Source organism: Harpegnathos saltator, unplaced genomic scaffold (genome assembly GCF_003227715.2).
Source record: "Harpegnathos saltator strain DR-91 unplaced genomic scaffold, Hsal_v8.6 scaffold779, whole genome shotgun sequence".
Taxonomy (NCBI): Eukaryota; Metazoa; Arthropoda; class Insecta; order Hymenoptera; family Formicidae; genus Harpegnathos; species Harpegnathos saltator.
Genome location: NW_020230625.1, coordinates 457,163 through 478,529, shown reverse-complemented (window position 1 = coordinate 478,529; position 21,367 = coordinate 457,163). Strand labels below are relative to the sequence as shown.

The 21,367-nt window shown below is 36.2% G+C and overlaps 3 protein-coding genes and 2 pseudogenes across 3 annotated transcripts; all 5 read left to right on the top strand.

Moving 5' to 3' along the window:
• The first annotated feature begins 13 nt into the window (after positions 1-13).
• On the top strand, positions 14-3,314 carry LOC112590313 (fatty acid synthase-like). Its single transcript, XM_025306419.1, has 8 exons — positions 14-165; positions 231-438; positions 518-678; positions 927-1,244; positions 1,328-1,803; positions 2,259-2,563; positions 2,643-3,044; positions 3,290-3,314. Exons 1-5 carry the CDS (start codon positions 64-66, stop codon positions 1,691-1,693), a joined length of 1,155 nt encoding a protein of 384 aa, XP_025162204.1. The 5' UTR covers positions 14-63; the 3' UTR covers positions 1,694-1,803; positions 2,259-2,563; positions 2,643-3,044; positions 3,290-3,314.
• Positions 3,309-7,227, top strand: LOC112590311 (fatty acid synthase-like; annotated as a pseudogene).
• Positions 7,228-7,448: 221 nt separating this feature from the next.
• LOC112590316 (uncharacterized) lies at positions 7,449-7,996 on the top strand. The gene is made up of 3 exons (XM_025306426.1): positions 7,449-7,467; positions 7,543-7,794; positions 7,875-7,996. The coding sequence occupies exons 2-3, from the start codon at positions 7,591-7,593 to the stop codon at positions 7,986-7,988; spliced, it is 318 nt and encodes a 105-aa protein (XP_025162211.1). The 5' UTR covers positions 7,449-7,467; positions 7,543-7,590; the 3' UTR covers positions 7,989-7,996.
• Positions 7,997-11,644: 3,648 nt separating this feature from the next.
• On the top strand, positions 11,645-14,211 carry LOC112590305 (fatty acid synthase-like). The gene is made up of 5 exons (XM_025306392.1): positions 11,645-11,802; positions 12,051-12,368; positions 12,452-12,927; positions 13,384-13,688; positions 13,766-14,211. The coding sequence occupies exons 3-5, from the start codon at positions 12,830-12,832 to the stop codon at positions 14,209-14,211; spliced, it is 849 nt and encodes a 282-aa protein (XP_025162177.1). The 5' UTR covers positions 11,645-11,802; positions 12,051-12,368; positions 12,452-12,829.
• Positions 14,212-15,364: 1,153 nt separating this feature from the next.
• On the top strand, positions 15,365-17,960 carry LOC112590312 (fatty acid synthase-like; annotated as a pseudogene).
• The last annotated feature ends 3,407 nt before the right edge of the window (positions 17,961-21,367 follow it).

Below are 21,367 nucleotides of genomic sequence, written 5' to 3'. Positions count from 1 at the left end.
TTTGTGGCTTTAAATTCTTTTGGTTTTGGCGGAGCTAATGCTCATATTTTATTAGCACCTAATATGAAGCAAAAAGTCAACGGTGGGGCACCAAAGGATGATTTGCCAAGACTCGTCGTCCTGTCCGGTCGTACCGAACAAGCAGTGGAGTCATTCTTATGTGAGGTAAGTAAAAATTGTGTCAGTTAAAAGACAGAAGTCTGCATTCATGCAAAATATGTCCAATTTAGATTGGAAGTCAACCGGTAGATGTTGAATATGTTCGGCTGTTGCACGAACTCCATGCGGAAAAACTTCTAAATCATCCTTACAGAGGTTATACGATTGTTGAAAACCAAATATCGAGCAACATAACGAGCGAAATAGATCATTATGATGGAGTAAGAAAGCCGATCTGTTTTGTGTTTTCCGGTATCGGATCCCAATGGTCTGGCATGGGTATTTTCTCTCTCTTTTACGTAAGCGAAACGATTATAGTTAATTGTTTATCAATAAAATTGAATTTATACGTTGACAGGAAAAGCATTACTGCGCTTTCCAGCATTCTGTGAAACCATAGAAAAATGTGATACACTTCTAAAGATACATGGAGTGCACATCATCGACATTTTAACAAGTAAACAAAAAGTCACCCTTGACTGTATATCGAACACAGTCGTGAGCATCACTGCAATGCAGGTGACAAATTTTCTAACAATGATCGCGCAGTAAAGACCAATATCGAAGAGAGAAGATCATTTTACTGATTACTCTGAAACTCACGTACTTCGTAAATTTTAACATAGCTCAATTAAGCTAAAACGCTTGTAATAAATTGTTCTCATTTACATAACATATGATATGGTCGATTTGAAGAATAACCTTCATGCTCTTCCCAAGCATTACGTGAAATTCGAAAAACATGACCCCTTTATTTCCTTCCTCAGCTTGGATTAATAGATCTCTTGATGTCGGTAAACGTTGTGCCAGACTATACCATCGGTCATTCAATCGGTAAACTTTGTTGCGGATATATAACTGGTGACTTCACGATCGAACAAATGATTTTGTCTGCCTACTACATAGGATTGGCGTTGGAAGAAACAAAAATAGCGAAGTACGCCATGACGGATATTGGCGTTAGTTACAAAGAAGCGAAAATCATGTGTCCAGTAGATATCAAAGTAATATGCAGCTATAGTCCAGACACATGTTCCATCGTCGGGCTGAGGGAATCAATAGTGGCATTTACGAAGAAATTAGAGGTATTCCTCATTTTTCCTTCAGTATATTCAGTCTCTTACACAATATATTAAATAAATAATTCTGTTTATTCACTCACACACAGATTAACAAAATCTCTTATAAGGAGATAAATTGTTGCAATATTCCTCTTCATAGTTGCTATATCGTCCCTGCGAGAGAAAATATTTTGGCTAAATTACAATGGGCATTACCACAAAAGATGATGCATAAACAAAAATGGTGCAGATTGCCTTGCGATTATAACATATCGTATGCAGAATACTTTACCAACAATTTAGTGAATCCTATATTTTTCGAAAATGTCGCGAAAATGATTCCGGAGAATACAGCGTTCGTGGAAATCGCGCCGGATGGAATTCTGCAGGATGTCTTGAATAAAATTTTCGATACGACAACCATCGCGTTGACTCAACGCCATCACGAAGATAACGCTAAAGTATTTTTGTAAGGACTCGGCAAGATGTACAACTTTGGCTTGCAGCCGCAATTAGCCAATCTCTATCCGCCTGTAGAATTTCCAGTTAGTCGCAGCACGCCGATGATCTCGTCGTCGATCAAGTAAGTTGATTACATTACTTGGGCACTCTGCGACCCATTTATGATGCGACTGTCTCACTTCTATACTATGTCATCTAGAATCTAGAGTCCATGATCTAGAGTAAATATTTACTGTAGTATAGCATTTATTTTGCTTTTTATACAGGACAAATAAATAATAAAATGTCTTTAACACGTTCATTGCCAAACTGAAAATTTGAATTACGTGTGGTGGTCAAAGTTATTTTTTCTTTTATTTATTTTTAGTCGTTTTTTTGCATGATTGAACTGGCATTGAACTGAGTCTTTTCGAGGGTCCTGGTTTGTCACTCATAATAAAAAACAATTGCGTGAACGGCCGTTTGGTGAGGGCTACAACACGCGATATCGCGTGAACGGCAATGAACGTGTTAAAAGTGTTAAGAAACAATATATAAACATAATATATCTACCTAATTGATTTATAAATTTACAAGGTGGAAGCATTTGGAAAACTGGTACGTCGCGTCATTCGCAACGGAGAAACAAATCACGTCTAGAGAGATTGTAATGGAAATCAACATACGAGAAGAAGATTATGAATACATGAGCGGCCACATAATCGATGGCAGAAATCTGTTGCCAGCTACAGCATATATTGAATTAATTTGGAAAATGGTTGGAAAGTTAAGGGAGTAGTCGTACAAAAATATACCCGTCGTATTTGAAAATGTTAAATTCCTCCGAGCGACACTTCTTTCGAACCAAGCAGCTGTAAAACTAACGTTAATGGTGCAAAAAAGTAAATCAATAGTGTTTGCTCAACAGGTATCTTTTTTCAAATTTTCGATATAATATATTTTATATATTTGTTTACGCAGGTACTGGGAGGTTTGAGATAACAGAAAATGGTAACGCAATTGTCACTGGCACGGTACGTGTTCCACTAGATCTTGACAAGGAAAATGTGCCCATCGATTATCTAGAAGAAGACGATAACGAGAAAGAAATAATGAAAACGAGAGATATATATAAGGAGCTTAAATTACGCGGATATCAATATACGGATTTGTTTCGTTCTTTAAGAAGTGCATCCATTACAGCCAGCCGAGGACACATAGAATGGATGAACAACTGGGTAGTGTTTATGGATAACATGCTCCAAATAAGGATCCTTGGGACAGACACGAGAAGTCCTCGTGTTCTTACTGAGATAGAAAAATTGGTGATCAATCCGAGGCTTCATGCGCAATATCTAAAAGATACTACGACTGAAAATACAGGTAGATTGACTATGAAACATAAATGTAGACAGATTTCTAGATAAATATAAATAAATATAGATAGAATGAAAGAAATATAGATTTCTTTCGATGTTCCCTTGTCTGGAATCTCCGTAATATTCTCTTTCAAATATTCCTTCATAATTAATATTCTAATTAGAATGTCACTTATAAGATATATATATATTATATAAATAATTAATTAAATGATACAAGCTAAGTAAAACACGTTCAAATATTCTCAGAACTCGCTATGCACGTATACAAAAATTTGAATACAGTAATATCTGGTGGTGTGGAGATTCGTGGCATTACCGCCACTATTATACCTCGACGGAAGGTAACGGGGAGTCCTGTCCTTGAAAAATACAAATTTGTAGCTCATCGAGACGGAGTAAAAGTTTCTCTTGAAGTTGGAATAACTTTGTCGACACATCTTGTTCTGGAGTACCATCAAACAACCAAAGTGGACATTATCGAACTACTCGAAGATGATGATGACATTTCAATAGAAGAATTAGCCTCTCCGCTGTTTGCTCAAATTTTGGGGAACTTACCGCTTATTCAGCCTAATATTACTTTGATAAATAGAACTAATCGTTTCGATGACATTAACCTTCCTTCAGAAATCGTAATTACAAAGTCAAAGAAGCTATCGACGAAAAACAATATAATGTTAGTCACAGGCTGTAATTTGTTAACGAGCAGCAAAAACGAAACCCTAAAAGAAATCTTATTAATATTAAGAGATGACGGCTTTTTGTTGACACATGGGCAATCCCTCACAAAAGCGAATCTTGCCTACGCGGATGCGAACAACCTAGCGGTAATACTCGAGAAACAGACAGGTAATGAATCTATAACGCTCTTGAAGAAGAGAGGTCAGCCGACGAATAAAACGCAAGTTATATACGTGAACAATTACGAATTCTCTTGGCTGAAACAAATCAAATCAATTCTAAGCGCGGGGGACGAATTGACTAACAGTATGAAAATAATTATTGTTGGAGAGAAGGACACAGAATGCGGCTTACTGGGTCTCGTTAATTGTCTGAGGAAAGAACCGGGCGGTGAATTAATTAGAGGAGTGTTCATTCAGGACAAGAACGCACCGAAATTCTCATTGCACGATCCATTCTACACGGAACAACTTCGGATGGATCTCGTTATAAATGTTTTACGGCCCGAAAAAGTATAGGGATCGTACAGACATCTTCCGTTGGAGACCCTAAAACACAAGCTTGTACATCATGCCTTGACGAATCAATTGGTACATATCGCTGACGGACAAAACAAAATATATCTTAAATCACCATTTCCATATGGTTAAAAAATTATTACACTAGATATGTTACTTATCATAGATAATTAAACAAAGTATCATTTTTATGGTATTAAACATTGTATCACTTTTAGGTGCATGGAGATTTAACTTCATTACATTGGATTGAAGGCGATATCACTCTGGATTACAGCATGAAAATCTCGTTAATATAATTTACGCTTCTCTTAACTTCAAGGATGTAATGCTAGCAAGCGGTAAAATTAACTCGGGTGATTATATGTCTCGCGGACGACTGGAAGACTGCGTATTAGGTTTGGAGTATGTCGGTATCGACGATACTGGATGCAAAATAATGGGGCTGGTCGAAAATAAGTGTGTAACTGATAAATCGTGTAACATTGACAAGAGGATGTCATAAGGCAATAACGATATAATTCTTTATTCAGGTGCATATCAAATATGCGGGTGTTCGATCAACATCTATCCTGGGAAATTCCGGACGGATGGACTCTCGAGGACGTCGCGACGGTTCCCTGCGCTTATGCCACATGTTACTACGCATTGTACCTTCGTGGAAAATTAAAGAAAAACGACAAAGTACTGATCCACTCAGGTACCGGCGCTGTAGGACAAGCTGCTATCAATATTGCACTTCATGATGGTTGCGAAGTTTTTACCACTGTTGGTACCTTGGAAAAGCGAAAGTTCATACGAGATACTTTCCCGTCTATACCGGAGGATCATATTGGGAATTCGCGCGACATCAGCTTCGAACAGATGATATACCAACAGACCAATGGTCGTGGTGTGGATGTTGTATTAAATTCATTAACCGAAGATAACTTCAAGCGTCTGTACGTTGCCTCGCCAGAAATGGGCGATTTTTGGAAATTGGAAAATTCGATATGATGTCTAACAATACATTGAACATGTCGGTATTTTCGAATATGATTACATTTTACGGTATAATGTTAGATGTTCTTATTAACAGCAGTAACGAACAGAAAGATAATTTAAAAACGATATTAGCAGTAGGTCTTAGAAAGGGAGCCATAAAGCCAATTACTAGAACAGTTTTTCAAAAGGACGAGATAGAAGCGGCTTTTAGGTACATGGCAGCTGGAAAACACATTGGAAAGGTAAGATGATTGATAAATTTTCCTAATGGCATTAGTTATAATAAACGGGCATGTACAGTGTTACGAAAGGTATAGTGTTAATACAGTATGAAAAGTTTTATATGATGTTTTCAGATAATTATAAAGATACAAGAGGAGGAAAAATTCATGAACACGCCTTTGCTTGCTCTACCGCGTTACTATTGTCTACCGAATAGGTCATACATTATCCTGGGAGGATTGGGTGGTTTCGGCTTGGAATTAGCCGACTAGTTAGTCATTCAGTGCCAGGAACCTCGTGCTTATCTCACGAACTGGACTAAAGAACGGTTATCAGCGTATGAAGGTTGAGTTGTGGAAATCTTACGGAGTGAAAATATTAATCGTATCGAACGTCGATGCATCAGACATCAAAGATTGCGAGTACATATTGAGAACAGCGGAGCAATTGGCGCCAACAGACACCATATTCAATCTTGCTGTTGTACTAAACGACAAGATTTGTCAGAATCACACGATAGAGACATTCCAGGAACCATTCAAAGCGAAAGCGTGGACCACGAAGAACTTGGATCAGTTGTCCAAATGCATATGTCCTGAGCTACGTCACTTCGTCGTCTTCTCCTCCGTGTCGTGCGGTAGAGGCAATGCCGGGCAGAGCAATTACGGAATGGCAAATTCTATCATGGAAAGAATCTGTGAGAGAAGAACACAGGAAGGCTTACAAGGATTGGCGATTCAATGGGGCGCCATCGGCGATGTCGGTATTGTAGCCGACATGCAAGAGGACGACAAAGAAATGTTCATTGGCGGTACATTGCAGCAAAAAATAAGTTCCTGCATCGAGAAGCTGGAAGAATTTCTCTTACAAGAGCAGCCAGTAACGGCGAGCATGGTTGTGGCAGAGAAGCGTTCGAGCGCTGTTAGCTCCATCAGTGTTGTTGACACCGTAGCCAACATTATGAGTAAGTGAAAAGTATTAATTAAAATGAGATGGAAAAGGTTAACTGTTAACTATTATTTGAGGAGGAGAAATGCATATAATGTACAAATGTTTGTGTGAGTCGATTTTTGCAGTTGCTTGTGCTTCTCGCAGTTCGGACGTTGCTACATTATATTTATTAATTACGAATGACTATTAATACAGGTGTGAAGGATTTGACCACTGTCCTGCTCAGGCACGCCTGTCTGAACTTGGAATGGACTCGATGATGGTCGTAGAAATCAAACAAACCTTAGAACGGGAGCATGGGATATTTTTCGCTGCCCAGGATATTCGGAATCTCACTTTTGCCAAACTTGCTGAAATGTTTGAGCAGAGAAGAAGCGAAGAATGAGAATTTACGCTCTGGTGATGTTGCGGATGGAAATAAATCGACTGGTCTAAAATTATTTATCCATACAATGGGTGAAGACAATTTAATAAACGACATCTGTATGAATCTTCAAACGAAAGGCGATACAACGAAGGACGAGATATTCCTTTTGCCAGGAATTGAAGGTTGTGGAAATATTTTCTGTTCTTTGGCGCCGAAAATTGAAGCATCAGCAACATGCTTACAATATGGAACTTACAATATCGACAAAAATTGTAACACAGTAGCCGATATCGTTGATAGTATCTTCAAAGTATGAATCTTTCACTTCAATATAGTTATATAGCATAAAGTACAAGTAAAATTACATTGTAACACAATATAACCTTATACAATATTAATTCCTTTTTTTAACTACTATTATATTTCATCGTCTTTTCTGCACTTTCAGCATATGATACAAAGAATCAATCTAAGCAAGATTTCCTTATAATCGCCTATTCGTATGGAACGTTAATTGCGATCGAGTTAGCAAGAAGGTTGGAAAAAATGCACTTCCAAGGCCGATTGGTGTTCATCGACGGCGCACCTGAACAGTTAAGAGCATTGTTAAATCAAATTATATCTGGCGCTACAACTGAGGAACTTGAGAATAATATTCTTCTAAGTATAATGGATATTTAGAGCCAACGATTAGTGGAAAGGTATTTATTATTATAAATATTATTTGTAAACGTGAATTTCTCCGGAAAAAGTCAAATAATCTACTTATCTTGCAGCTTTTCCTGGAACTGAATAAACTTATTAACTGGGACGATAAGCTAAATATGTTTGTAAAACTTCTTCCTCCGTTATATATGAAATTCTCTGCCGAATCTATGAAGTCTCTATGTTTAACAATTTACAAACACGTGCAAGCATTATATAAGTATAACATAACGGAATTACCGAAAATTACGTCACCCGTAATACTTCTTAAGCCAACCACAATGTCGCTGAATTTTCCTCATGAGGATTATGACCTCCATAAGGTATATATCATATAAAATTTACTACGATCAAAATTGTTTAATTCACACGGAGGAATTTTATTCAACGGAATAATTTTCAGATTACCACTGGAAATGTGCAGGTGCATTATATCAAAGGAAATCACTCTTCGATATTATACAGCGACAAAGTTGTAGCTACTATCAATGGGCAATATATTGATACAATATATTGATATATTAATAATGGAAAATAATGATTTATAATATACAATATTATAATAATATATGTTAAATATAAGAATTAAAGGGTTAATATAAAAATTAAAGAATTAAAACGTAGATTACCTGTTGTAGAAAGATGGAATTTGAAAAAAATACAACGATCAGAATTTCTGACGTTAATATAAAATATTTCCTTTCATCTTGTACGGCTAAACCGCTGTATTCATTTTCTAATTCCACCTTCCTACAACAGGTAAATCTACGTTTTAATCCTTTAATTCTTATATTAACCCTTTAATTCTTTATTAAACTTTATTAATTCTCTAATTAACACTTGTTTGTAAAATGACAAAGGACTCTTTTAAAATATAGATTACGTTTTAGAAGTGTCCTTTATCATTTTACGAACAAGTGTTGTCCTTAATCGTCAGGCACATTGCACATAGGATTGTAATATGTGCGTGTATGTATACTATACACTATATTCTATATATTCTAATTTAATATTCTAATAAAGATACAGAGAAGAACATCTAAGATACAGAGAAGAAAGTTCATGGTATACTATTTATTGATTCTTTTCTACTTTCGCGAATCTTTCAATTTCTATAATTAATTTATAGATGAGATTAAAGGCCGATTTTAAGACTGTTTAATAATACTTAAGAAACCTTGCTTTTTGCCTTTTCAGAAAGTAAACTGTACGATAAAACATTATTACCATTATTTGGACAGTAAATCAATTTGACATATCGTAATTTAACAAACGATATACGTAATTCAAGAGATAATATTAGGTGTACAAATGAATAATTAAATTATCTTAAGCAGTTATGAAATCAATTTGAAATTGTAAAGATTTTCCCGCTCTTTTGTGATTATGCAATGTTGACATATAGCTATTAAGGAGATCTGGAGCCGCGAACGACTCCAACGCGATTGCGNAACCATATCGTGGATTTTGTCAATCATTTCGGGGGTAGTCACTTCCACTGGACGTCCCGAAAGATGTTCATCCTTTGTGGATGTACGGCCACGTTTAAACTCATTTACCCAATTGTAAACAGTTGCAAAGACAGGAGCAGATGTGCCATGAACTTCATCTAACTCAGCTTTAATCTCTTTCGGTGTTAGCCTTTTAAATATAAGTGTTTAATCACCACTAGAAACTCACTTTTTCTCCATTTTTTAAATAAAGAAAAGTTTATTGCTTCAATCGACAATAAAAATGAAACCATGTGATGGATATAACTGAGACTTTAACAGCTGTCTAGCGAGTACGAGTAATGATGCTTATTAAAAACAAACCATTTTGATACTGCGAGCGCCATCTCTTGGATTTTCTAAGGTCTTATTGAATGATCCTCGTATAATCGTCTCATTTAAAATTTAATAAGTGTAATCAGTTAATATAAAAAGAGAAGTGTGGGGATAATTTAATTTAATAGATAAAGGATTTCTGATCGATTTTTAAACGAAAGTAAATTTTCTATTTTCCTCGATAATTTACGATTTTGATATTTAAATCGCAAAGAGATGAGATTGAGTGAATTAAATCAAGACAAGAATGAAGATAACAATTGTATGTTATTTATATACTAACCGGCAAAAACTCTTGTTAAACTGAATTTGAGATATTGATTGATGAGTTTGTGCTTGTTGCCGTCTGTTACGTTTAAAGCACGATCAATTGAGAAAATTTGGAGTTTTATTGCTACTGATTTTATATTACCATCATCTTAACCGTATAAATACGATAAAATAATACTATATAAAAGCAATTAGATAGATATCATAAGAGATTATAAAGAAGAAACTATCTACAAAAAATATTATATATCCATATATATAATTTTATATAACTATTTCCATACTATAGTATTATATACTGTATATTAATATACTCTATATATACATGTATTGTAGGTTACTGATCATGGAGGTCTAGAATGTAGAAGGTCCATGCAAGCAAATTGGATTTCTCACTGGTTAGGTGTCACAGGGCCATCTTACACGGTCGATACGGCTTGCAGCTCGACTATGTACGCTATGGAGCAACGCATATAGAAATATAAAATTTGGACATGTGATAACATGATCGTTGCTGCCACAAATCTCTGCTAAATCCTGTAATATCTTTGCAATTCATGCGACTAGGTACCTTATAATTACTCTTTACGCCGCACTTCGAACGTCACAGATAAATAATTAATCCCAAAATTTAATAAAGAAATATATTTATAAACATATTTCTTTATATTTTTTTACAAAAGTAACTGCTATCATTTAGCACTTTGTAATTTCAGGTGTTTTATCGTCCGACGGGTTTTGCAAACCTTTCGATATTAATGCGAATGGTTACATGCGCAGTGAGGCGATCAGGGTAGTGTTTTTACAAAAGCGAAGAATGCTAAAGAATTTACGCAATTGTAATTCATTGCAAGACGAATTGCGACGGATTCAAAGAAGAAGGCATTACCTTCCCATCGATAAAAATGCAAAGTTTTTTATTACAACAGTTTTACGATGAATGCAATATATCGCCGTCTGTTGTTGCCTACGTCGATGCTCATGGTACTGGCACGAAAGTTGGCGACCCAATAGAAATTAATTCAATCGAAAAAGTTTTTTGCAAGGATAGACAAGGCCCTTTACTAATTAGTAGCAGCAAGTCAAACACTGGTCATGCTGAGCCTGCCAGCGGCCTGCTTCAAATTATTAAGGTAGCGTGATAGATATTAATAATTAAATAAATTTATCAAAGACACAGATATTATCAATATCAAAAATAGCTATTCCATACGCTATAATAATAAAACATCAACTTACGTCATACAACTGGGATGTTCTGTAATCTGCGCTCATTTAAATAGTGTTATTCTTGAAAATATTTGAAATATTTTTTATGGAAATGTCGAAAGAGATCATTATTCATAAGGATATTCAAATTTTCAACATAACGCGTCTTTGAAGTTAGAAATTTTCTCAAAATGGATATTTCCTTCTCTCTCTGACAAGGTGCTGATAACAATGGAAACTGGCATAATTCCACCAAACATAAATATCACAAAAGAACGAGATGATATTGAAGCTTTTAAGCGAGGGACTATACGAGTCGTGACTACTCCAACAATATGGGAACCTACTTTTGTGGCTTTAAATTCTTTTGGTTTTGGCGGAGCTAATGCTCATATTTTATTAGCACCTAATATGAAGCAAAAAGTCAACGGTGGGGCACCAAAGGATGATTTGCCAAGACTCGTCGTCCTGTCCGGTCGTACCGAACAAGCAGTGGAGTCATTCTTATGTGAGGTAAGTAAAAATTGTGTCAGTTAAAAGACAGAAGTCTGCATTCATGCAAAATATGTCCAATTTAGATTGGAAGTCAACCGGTAGATGTTGAATATGTTCGGCTGTTGCACGAACTCCATGCGGAAAAACTTCTAAATCATCCTTACAGAGGTTATACGATTGTTGAAAACCAAATATCGAGCAACATAACGAGCGAAATAGATCATTATGATGGAGTAAGAAAGCCGATCTGTTTTGTGTTTTCCGGTATCGGATCCCAATGGTCTGGTATGGGTATTTTCTCTCTCTTTTACGTAAGCGAAACGATTATAGTTAATTGTTTATCAATAAAATTGAATTTATATGTTGACAGGAAAAGCATTACTGCGCTTTCCAGCATTCTGTGAAACCATAGAAAAATGTGATACACTTCTAAAGATACATGGAGTGCACATCATCGACATTTTAACAAGTAAACAAAAAGTCACCCTTGACTGTATATCGAACACAGTCGTGAGCATCACTGCAATGCAGGTGACAAATTTTCTAACAATGATCGCGCAGTAAAGACCAATATCGAAGAGAGAAGATCATTTTACTGATTACTCTGAAACTCACGTACTTCGTAAATTTTAACATAGCTCAATTAAGCTAAAACGCTTGTAATAAATTGTTCTCATTTACATAACATATGATATGGTCGATTTGAAGAATAACCTTCATGCTCTTCCCAAGCATTACGTGAAATTCGAAAAACATGACCCCTTTATTTCCTTCCTCAGCTTGGATTAATAGATCTCTTGATGTCGGTAAACGTTGTGCCAGACTATACCATCGGTCATTCAATCGGTAAACTTTGTTGCGGATATATAACTGGTGACTTCACGATCGAACAAGTGATTTTGTCTGCCTACTACATAGGATTGGCGTTGGAAGAAACAAAAATAGCGAAGTACGCCATGACGGATATTGGCGTTAGTTACAAAGAAGCGAAAATCATGTGTCCAGTAGATATCAAAGTAATATGCAGCTATAGTCCAGATACATGTTCCATCGTCGGGCTGAGGGAATCAATAGTGGCATTTACGAAGAAATTAGAGGTATTCCTCATTTTTCCTTCAGTATATTCAGTCTCTTACACAATATATTAAATAAATAATTCTGTTTATTCACTCACACACAGATTAACAAAATCTCTTATAAGGAGATAAATTGTTGCAATATTCCTCTTCATAGTTGCTATATCGTCCCTGCGAGAGAAAATATTTTGGCTAAATTACAACGGGCATTACCACAAAAGATGATGCATAAACAAAAATGGTGCAGATTGCCTTGCGATTATAACATATCGTATGCAGAATACTTTACCAACAATTTAGTGAATCCTATATTTTTCGAAAATGTCGCGAAAATGATTCCGGAGAATACAGCGTTCGTGGAAATCGCGCCGGATGGAATTCTACAGGATGTCTTGAATAAAATTTTCGATACGACAACCATCGCGTTGACTCAACGCCATCACGAAGATAACGCTAAAGTATTTTTGTAAGGACTCGGCAAGATGTACAACTTTGGCTTGCAGCCGCAATTAGCCAATCTCTATCCGCCTGTAGAATTTCCAGTTAGTCGCAGCACGCCGATGATCTCGTCGTCGATCAAGTAAGTTGATTACATTGCTTGGGCACTCTGCGACCCATTTATGATGCGACTGTCTCACTTCTATACTATGTCATCTAGAATCTAGAGTCCATGATCTAGAGTAAATATTTACTGTAGTATAGCATTTATTTTGCTTTTTATACAGGACAAATAAATAATAAAATGTCTTTAACACGTTCATTGCCAAACTGAAAATTTGAATTACGTGTGGTGGTCAAAGTTATTTTTTCTTTTATTTATTTTTAGTCGTTTTTTTGCATGATTGAACTGGCATTGAACTGAGTCTTTTCGAGGGTCCTGGTTTGTCACTCATAATAAAAAACAATTGCGTGAACGGCCGTTTGGTGAGGGGCTACAACACGCGATATCGCGTGAACGGCAATGAACGTGTTAAAAGTGTTAAGAAACAATATATAAACATAATATATCTACCTAATTGATTTATAAATTTACAAGGTGGAAGCATTTGGAAAACTGGTACGTCGCGTCATTCGCAACGGAGAAACAAATCACGTCTAGAGAGATTGTAATGGAAATCAACATACGAGAAGAAGATTATGAATACATGAGCGGCCACATAATCGATGGCAGAAATCTGTTGCCAGCTACAGCATATATTGAATTAATTTGGAAAATGGTTGGAAAGTTAAGGGAGGAGTCGTACAAAAATATACCCGTCGTATTTGAAAATGTTAAATTCCTCCGAGCGACACTTCTTTCGAACCAAGCAGCTGTAAAACTAACGTTAATGGTGCAAAAAAGTAAATCAATAGTTTGCTCAACAGGTATCTTTTTTCAAATTTTCGATATAATATATTTTATATATTTGTTTACGCAGGTACTGGGAGGTTTGAGATAACAGAAAATGGTAACGCAATTGTCACTGGCACGGTACGTGTTCCACTAGATCTTGACAAGGAAAATGTGCCCATCGATTATCTAGAAGAAGACGATAACGAGAAAGAAATAATGAAAACGAGAGATATATATAAGGAGCTTAAATTACGCGGATATCAATATACGGATCTGTTTCGTTCTTTAAGAAGTGCATCCATTACAGCCAGCCGAGGACACATAGAATGGATGAACAACTGGGTAGTGTTTATGGATAACATGCTCCAAATAAGGATCCTTGGGACAGACACGAGAAGTCCTCGTGTTCTTACTGAGATAGAAAAATTGGTGATCAATCCGAGGCTTCATGCGCAATATCTAAAAGATACTACGACTGAAAATACAGGTAGATTGACTATGAAACATAAATGTAGACAGATTTCTAGATAAATATAAATAAATATAGATAGAATGAAAGAAATATAGATTTCTTTCGATGTTCCCTTGTCTGGAATCTCCGTAATATTCTCTTTCAAATATTCCTTCATAATTAATATTCTAATTAGAATGTCACTTATAAGATATATATATATTATATAAATAAATTAATTAAATGATACAAGCTAAGTAAAACACGTTCAAATATTCTCAGAACTCGCTGTGCACGTATACAAAAATTTGAATACAGTAATATCTGGTGGTGTGGAGATTCGTGGCATTACCGCCACTATTATACCTCGACGGAAGGTAACGGGGAGTCCTGTCCTTGAAAAATACAAATTTGTAGCTCATCGAGACGGAGTAAAAGTTTCTCTTGAAGTTGGAATAACTTTGTCGACACATCTTGTTCTGGAGTACCATCAAACAACCAAAGTGGACATTATCGAACTACTCGAAGATGATGATGACATTTCAATAGAAGAATTAGCCTCTCCGCTGTTTGCTCAAATTTTGGGGAACTTACCGCTTATTCAGCCTAATATTACTTTGATAAATAGAACTAATCGTTTCGATGACATTAACCTTCCTTCAGAAATCGTAATTACAAAGTCAAAGAAGCTATCGACGAAAAACAATATAATGTTAGTCACAGGCTGTAATTTGTTAACGAGCAGCAAAAACGAAACCCTAAAAGAAATCTTATTAATATTAAGAGATGACGGCTTTTTGTTGACACGTGGGCAATCCCTCACAAAAGCGAATCTTGCCTACGCGGATGCGAACAACCTAGCGGTAATACTCGAGAAACAGACAGGTAATGAATCTATAACGCTCTTGAAGAAGAGAGGTCAGCCGACGAATAAAACGCAAGTTATATACGTGAACAATTACGAATTCTCTTGGCTGAAACAAATCAAATCAATTCTAAGCGCGGGGGACGAATTGACTAACAGTATGAAAATAATTATTGTTGGAGAGAAGGACACAGAATGCGGCTTACTGGGTCTCGTTAATTGTCTGAGGAAAGAACCGGGCGGTGAATTAATTAGAGGAGTGTTCATTCAGGACAAGAACGCACCGAAATTCTCATTGCACGATCCATTCTACACGGAACAACTTCGGATGGATCTCGTTATAAATGTTTTACGGCCCGAAAAAGTATAGGGATCGTACAGACATCTTCCGTTGGAGACCCTAAAACACAAGCTTGTACATCATGCCTTGACGAATCAATTGGTACATATCGCTGACGGACAAAACAAAATATATCTTAAATCACCATTTCCATATGGTTAAAAAATTATTACACTAGATATGTTACTTATCATAGATAATTAAACAAAGTATCATTTTTATGGTATTAAACATTGTATCACTTTTAGGTGCATGGAGATTTAACTTCATTACATTGGATTGAAGGCGATATCACTCTGGATTACAGCATGAAAATCTCGTTAATATAATTTACGCTTCTCTTAACTTCAAGGATGTAATGCTAGCAAGCGGTAAAATTAACTCGGGTGATTATATGTCTCGCGGACGACTGGAAGACTGCGTATTAGGTTTGGAGTATGTCGGTATCGACGATACTGGATGCAAAATAATGGGGCTGGTCGAAAATAAGTGTGTAACTGATAAATCGTGTAACATTGACAAGAGGATGTCATAAGGCAATAACGATATAATTCTTTATTCAGGTGCATATCAAATATGCGGGTGTTCGATCAACATCTATCCTGGGAAATTCCGGACGGATGGACTCTCGAGGACGTCGCGACGGTTCCCTGCGCTTATGCCACATGTTACTACGCATTGTACCTTCGTGGAAAATTAAAGAAAAACGACAAAGTACTGATCCACTCAGGTACCGGCGCTGTAGGACAAGCTGCTATCAATATTGCACTTCATGATGGTTGCGAAGTTTTTACCACTGTTGGTACCTTGGAAAAGCGAAAGTTCATACGAGATACTTTCCCGTCTATACCGGAGGATCATATTGGGAATTTGCGCGACATCAGCTTCGAACAGATGATATACCAACAGACCAATGGTCGTGGTGTGGATGTTGTATTAAATTCATTAACCGAAGATAACTTCAAGCGTCTGTACGTTGCCTCGCCAGAAATGGGCGATTTTTGGAAATTGGAAAATTCGATATGATGTCTAACAATACATTGAACATGTCGGTATTTTCGAATATGATTACATTTTACGGTATAATGTTAGATGTTCTTATTAACAGCAGTAACGAACAGAAAGATAATTTAAAAACGATATTAGCAGTAGGTCTTAGAAAGGGAGCCATAAAGCCAATTACTAGAACAGTTTTTCAAAAGGACGAGATAGAAGCGGCTTTTAGGTACATGGCAGCTGGAAAACACATTGGAAAGGTAAGATGATTGATAAATTTTCCTAATGGCATTAGTTATAATAAACGGGCATGTACAGTGTTACGAAAGGTATAGTGTTAATACAGTATGAAAAGTTTTATATGATGTTTTCAGATAATTATAAAGATACAAGAGGAGGAAAAATTCATGAACACGCCTTTGCTTGCTCTACCGCGTTACTATTGTCTACCGAATAGGTCATACATTATCCTGGGAGGATTGGGTGGTTTCGGCTTGGAATTAGCCGACTAGTTAGTCATTCAGTGCCAGGAACCTCGTGCTTATCTCACGAACTGGACTAAAGAACGGTTATCAGCGTATGAAGGTTGAGTTGTGGAAATCTTACGGAGTGAAAATATTAATCGTATCGAACGTCGATGCATCAGACATCAAAGATTGCGAGTACATATTGAGAACAGCGGAGCAATTGGCGCCAACAGACACCATATTCAATCTTGCTGTTGTACTAAACGACAAGATTTGTCAGAATCACACGATAGAGACATTCCAGGAACCATTCAAAGCGAAAGCGTGGACCACGAAGAACTTGGATCAGTTGTCCAAATGCATATGTCCTGAGCTACGTCACTTCGTCGTCTTCTCCTCCGTGTCGTGCGGTAGAGGCAATGCCGGGCAGAGCAATTACGGAATGGCAAATTCTATCATGGAAAGAATCTGTGAGAGAAGAACACAGGAAGGCTTACAAGGATTGGCGATTCAATGGGGCGCCATCGGCGATGTCGGTATTGTAGCCGACATGCAAGAGGACGACAAAGAAATGTTCATTGGCGGTACATTGCAGCAAAAAATAAGTTCCTGCATCGAGAAGCTGGAAGAATTTCTCTTACAAGAGCAGCCAGTAACGGCGAGCATGGTTGTGGCAGAGAAGCGTTCGAGCGCTGTTAGCTCCATCAGTGTTGTTGACACCGTAGCCAACATTATGAGTAAGTGAAAAGTATTAATTAAAATGAGATGGAAAAGGTTAACTGTTAACTATTATTTGAGGAGGAGAAATGCATATAATGTACAAATGTTTGTGTGAGTCGATTTTTGCAGTTGCTTGTGCTTCTCGCAGTTCGGACGTTGCTACATTATATTTATTAATTACGAATGACTATTAATACAGGTGTGAAGGATTTGACCACTGTCCTGCTCAGGCACGCCTGTCTGAACTTGGAATGGACTCGATGATGGTCGTAGAAATCAAACAAACCTTAGAACGGGAGCATGGGATATTTTTCGCTGCCCAGGATATTCGGAATCTCACTTTTGCCAAACTTACTGAAATGTTTGAGCAGAGAAGAAGCGAAGAATGAGAATTTACGCTCTGGTGATGTTGCGGATGGAAATAAATCGACTGGTCTAAAATTATTTATCCATACAATGGGTGAAGACAATTTAATAAACGACATCTGTATGAATCTTCAAACGAAAGGCGATACAACGAAGGACGAGATATTCCTTTTGCCAGGAATTGAAGGTTGTGGAAATATTTTCTGTTCTTTGGCGCCGAAAATTGAAGCACCAGCAACATGCTTACAATATGGAACTTACAATATCGACAAAAATTGTAACACAGTAGCCGATATCGTTGATAGTATCTTCAAAGTATGAATCTTTCACTTCAATATAGTTATATAGCATAAAGTACAAGTAAAATTACATTGTAACACAATATAACCTTATACAATATTAATTCCTTTTTTTAACTACTATTATATTTCATCGTCTTTTCTGCACTTTCAGCATATGATACAAAGAATCAAATCTAAGCAAGATTTCCTTATAATCGCCTATTCGTATGGAACGTTAATTGCGATCGAGTTAGCAAGAAGGTTGGAAAAAATGCACTTCCAAGGCCGATTGGTGTTCATCGACGGCGCACCTGAACAGTTAAGAGCATTGTTAAATCAAATTATATCTGGCGCTACAACTGAGGAACTTGAGAATAATATTCTTCTAAGTATAATGGATATTTTAGAGCCAACGATTAGTGGAAAGGTATTTATTATTATAAATATTATTTGTAAACGTGAATTTCTCCGGAAAAAGTCAAATAATCTACTTATCTTGCAGCTTTTCCTGGAACTGAATAAACTTATTAACTGGGACGATAAGCTAAATATGTTTGTAAAACTTCTTCCTCCGTTATATATGAAATTCTCTGCCGAATCTATGAAGTCTCTATGTTTAACAATTTACAAACACGTGCAAGCATTATATAAGTATAACATAACGGAATTACCGAAAATTACGTCACCTGTAATACTTCTTAAGCCAACCACAATGTCGCTGAATTTTCCTCATGAGGATTATGACCTCCATAAGGTATATATCATATAAAATTTACTACGATCAAAATTGTTTAATTCACACGGAGGAATTTTATTCAACGGAATAATTTTCAGATTACCACTGGAAATGTGCAGGTGCATTATATCAAAGGAAATCACTCTTCGATATTATACAGCGACAAAGTTGTAGCTACTATCAATGGGCAATATATTGATACAATATATTGATATATTAATAATGGAAAATAATGATTTATAATATACAATATTATAATAATATATGTTAAATATAAGAATTAAAGGGTTAATATAAAAATTAAAGAATTAAAACGTAGATTACCTGTTGTAGAAAGATGGAATTTGAAAAAAAATACAACGATCAGAATTTCTGACGTTAATATAAAATATTTCCTTTCATCTTGTACGGCTAAACCGCTGTATTCATTTTCTAATTCCACCTTCCTACAACAGGTAAATCTACGTTTTAATCCTTTAATTCTTATATTAACCCTTTAATTCTTTATTAAACTTTATTAATTCTCTAATTAACACTTGTTTGTAAAATGACAAAGGACTCTTTTAAAATATAGATTACGTTTTAGAAGTGTCCTTTATCATTTTACGAACAAGTGTTGTCCTTAATCGTCAGGCACATTGCACATAGGATTGTAATATGTGCGTGTATGTATACTATACACTATATTCTATATATTCTAATTTAATATTCTAATAAAGATACAGAGAAGAAACATCTAAGATACAGAGAAGAAAGTTCATGGTATACTATTTATTGATTCTTTTCTACTTTCGCGAATCTTTCAATTTCTATAATTAATTTATAGATGAGATTAAAGGCCGATTTTAAAACTGTTTAATAATACTTAAGAAACCTTGCTTTTTTGCCTTTTCAGAAAGTAAACTGTACGATAAAACATTATTACCATTATTTGGACAGTAAATCAATTTGACATATCGTAATTTAACAAACGATATACGTAATTCAAGAGATAATATTAGGTGTACAAATGAATAATTAAATTATCTTAAGCAGTTATGAAATCAATTTGAAATTGTAAAGATTTTCCCGCTCTTTTGTGATTATGCAATGTTGACATATAGCTATTAAGGAGATCCTGGAGCCGCGAACGACCTCCAACGCGATTGCGCCCTCATCTGAGCGGAACTAATAATGTCGATAATACCGACACTTATCCGTTCCCTAGTTCCGTTATCGACATTTATCGATATGTACATAAAGACACGTTCCAATGTATATTGTGAAAATATACATTGGGTGCGATCACAACACTCAACAGTCGCGCAACTGTTGAGTAATTCGTCAACGTTATTGGTCTGAGTGTAAGCAACAGTAAGGACCAATAGTCACTAACCGCTCACTGAGCGGTTTTCTCCACTGAACGTGCGGTCGCGAGCAGAGAGAAGAATGAGAGCGGCCACCGGCCGTATTTCGGGGGATACGGCTAGGCGCATTTTAGATGCGCCATCTGACCAAAATGCGCCTAAACTACGTCCGCTAGGCGCACTTTCGCGGTGATAAAAGTAAAATGCGCCTAGGTTCGTGTCCGTACTACTTCCATGCAATGGATAGTAGATTAGAAAAAGACAGACGACAGACAATCGTTCCGTCTTTGTCTCACTACTGAGCGGCGCGCGGCAGTAAACACGAGGCGAGGTAGCGGCGATCTTATCGCTAAGCGAACATCTCTCCGCTTTTCTTTCATCTTTCACGCTCCAGAGACATCAAAAAACGCGGTAGCGTCTCGTGTCAAGGGAACGTGCGAAACGAGGAATTATTTTTCACGCACGCGAGGTAGCACATGGGAGACTAGACGAGCGTCGACATATTATCTGTTTCTTTCCCGCTCGTCTAGCTTATTGACTGCGTGAGCCGCGAGATTTTTCTCGCTACTCCTATACTTCGCTCTTTCTCTCTCTCTCGCTCGTTCTTTCTCTCTCTCGCGCACTTGCTCGCTCTTCCTCTCTTCTCGTGTTCTTACGGCTTGATTAAATATATTAATTATATGACAATATATATATAAATAAATGACACATATATAGTGTATATGTATATAAAGAATATTTAGTATTAATGCACAAATAAAGAAGAGAGAATTATAATGAGAGACGAAAAGTTAATAGAAATCCACTCTTAGCCAATATATACATCTTTTAAAAATGATTTGTTATTAAAGTATATGACAGAATAATTTATTTATGCTAATAAATTTAAATTAAAAATTAAATGAAATGTTATTTGTTTTGTAAAAGATATTCCATTGTTACATTTTTCTTTTCGTAGCAAAAATAAATTTAGTCTAGTAAAAAAAGAAATTAGTTTTATTATCATATTTCAATTACGACTTTATTATTTAATTTTACGAATAGATAACGTGCATATTGTTGCTCAACGGAAACCGCGGGAAAATGGTGATCTCCGTCAAAAAATAAATGCAAACTTTT

Coding starts and splice junctions, on each gene's coding strand:
- LOC112590313 (XM_025306419.1), top strand. CDS start 64: ATGAAGCAAAAAGTCAACGGTGGGGCACCAAAGGATGATTTGCCAAGA. Junction 166..230: donor TGGAGTCATTCTTATGTGAG/GTAAGTAAAAAT, acceptor TGTCCAATTTAG/ATTGGAAGTCAACCGGTAGA. Junction 1,245..1,327: donor CATTTACGAAGAAATTAGAG/GTATTCCTCATT, acceptor ACTCACACACAG/ATTAACAAAATCTCTTATAA.
- LOC112590316 (XM_025306426.1), top strand. CDS start 7,591: ATGTTTGTAAAACTTCTTCCTCCGTTATATATGAAATTCTCTGCCGAA. Junction 7,795..7,874: donor AGGATTATGACCTCCATAAG/GTATATATCATA, acceptor AATAATTTTCAG/ATTACCACTGGAAATGTGCA.
- LOC112590305 (XM_025306392.1), top strand. CDS start 12,830: ATGTACAACTTTGGCTTGCAGCCGCAATTAGCCAATCTCTATCCGCCT. Junction 12,928..13,383: donor ATGATCTCGTCGTCGATCAA/GTAAGTTGATTA, acceptor TAAATTTACAAG/GTGGAAGCATTTGGAAAACT. Junction 13,689..13,765: donor AACGTTAATGGTGCAAAAAA/GTAAATCAATAG, acceptor TTGTTTACGCAG/GTACTGGGAGGTTTGAGATA.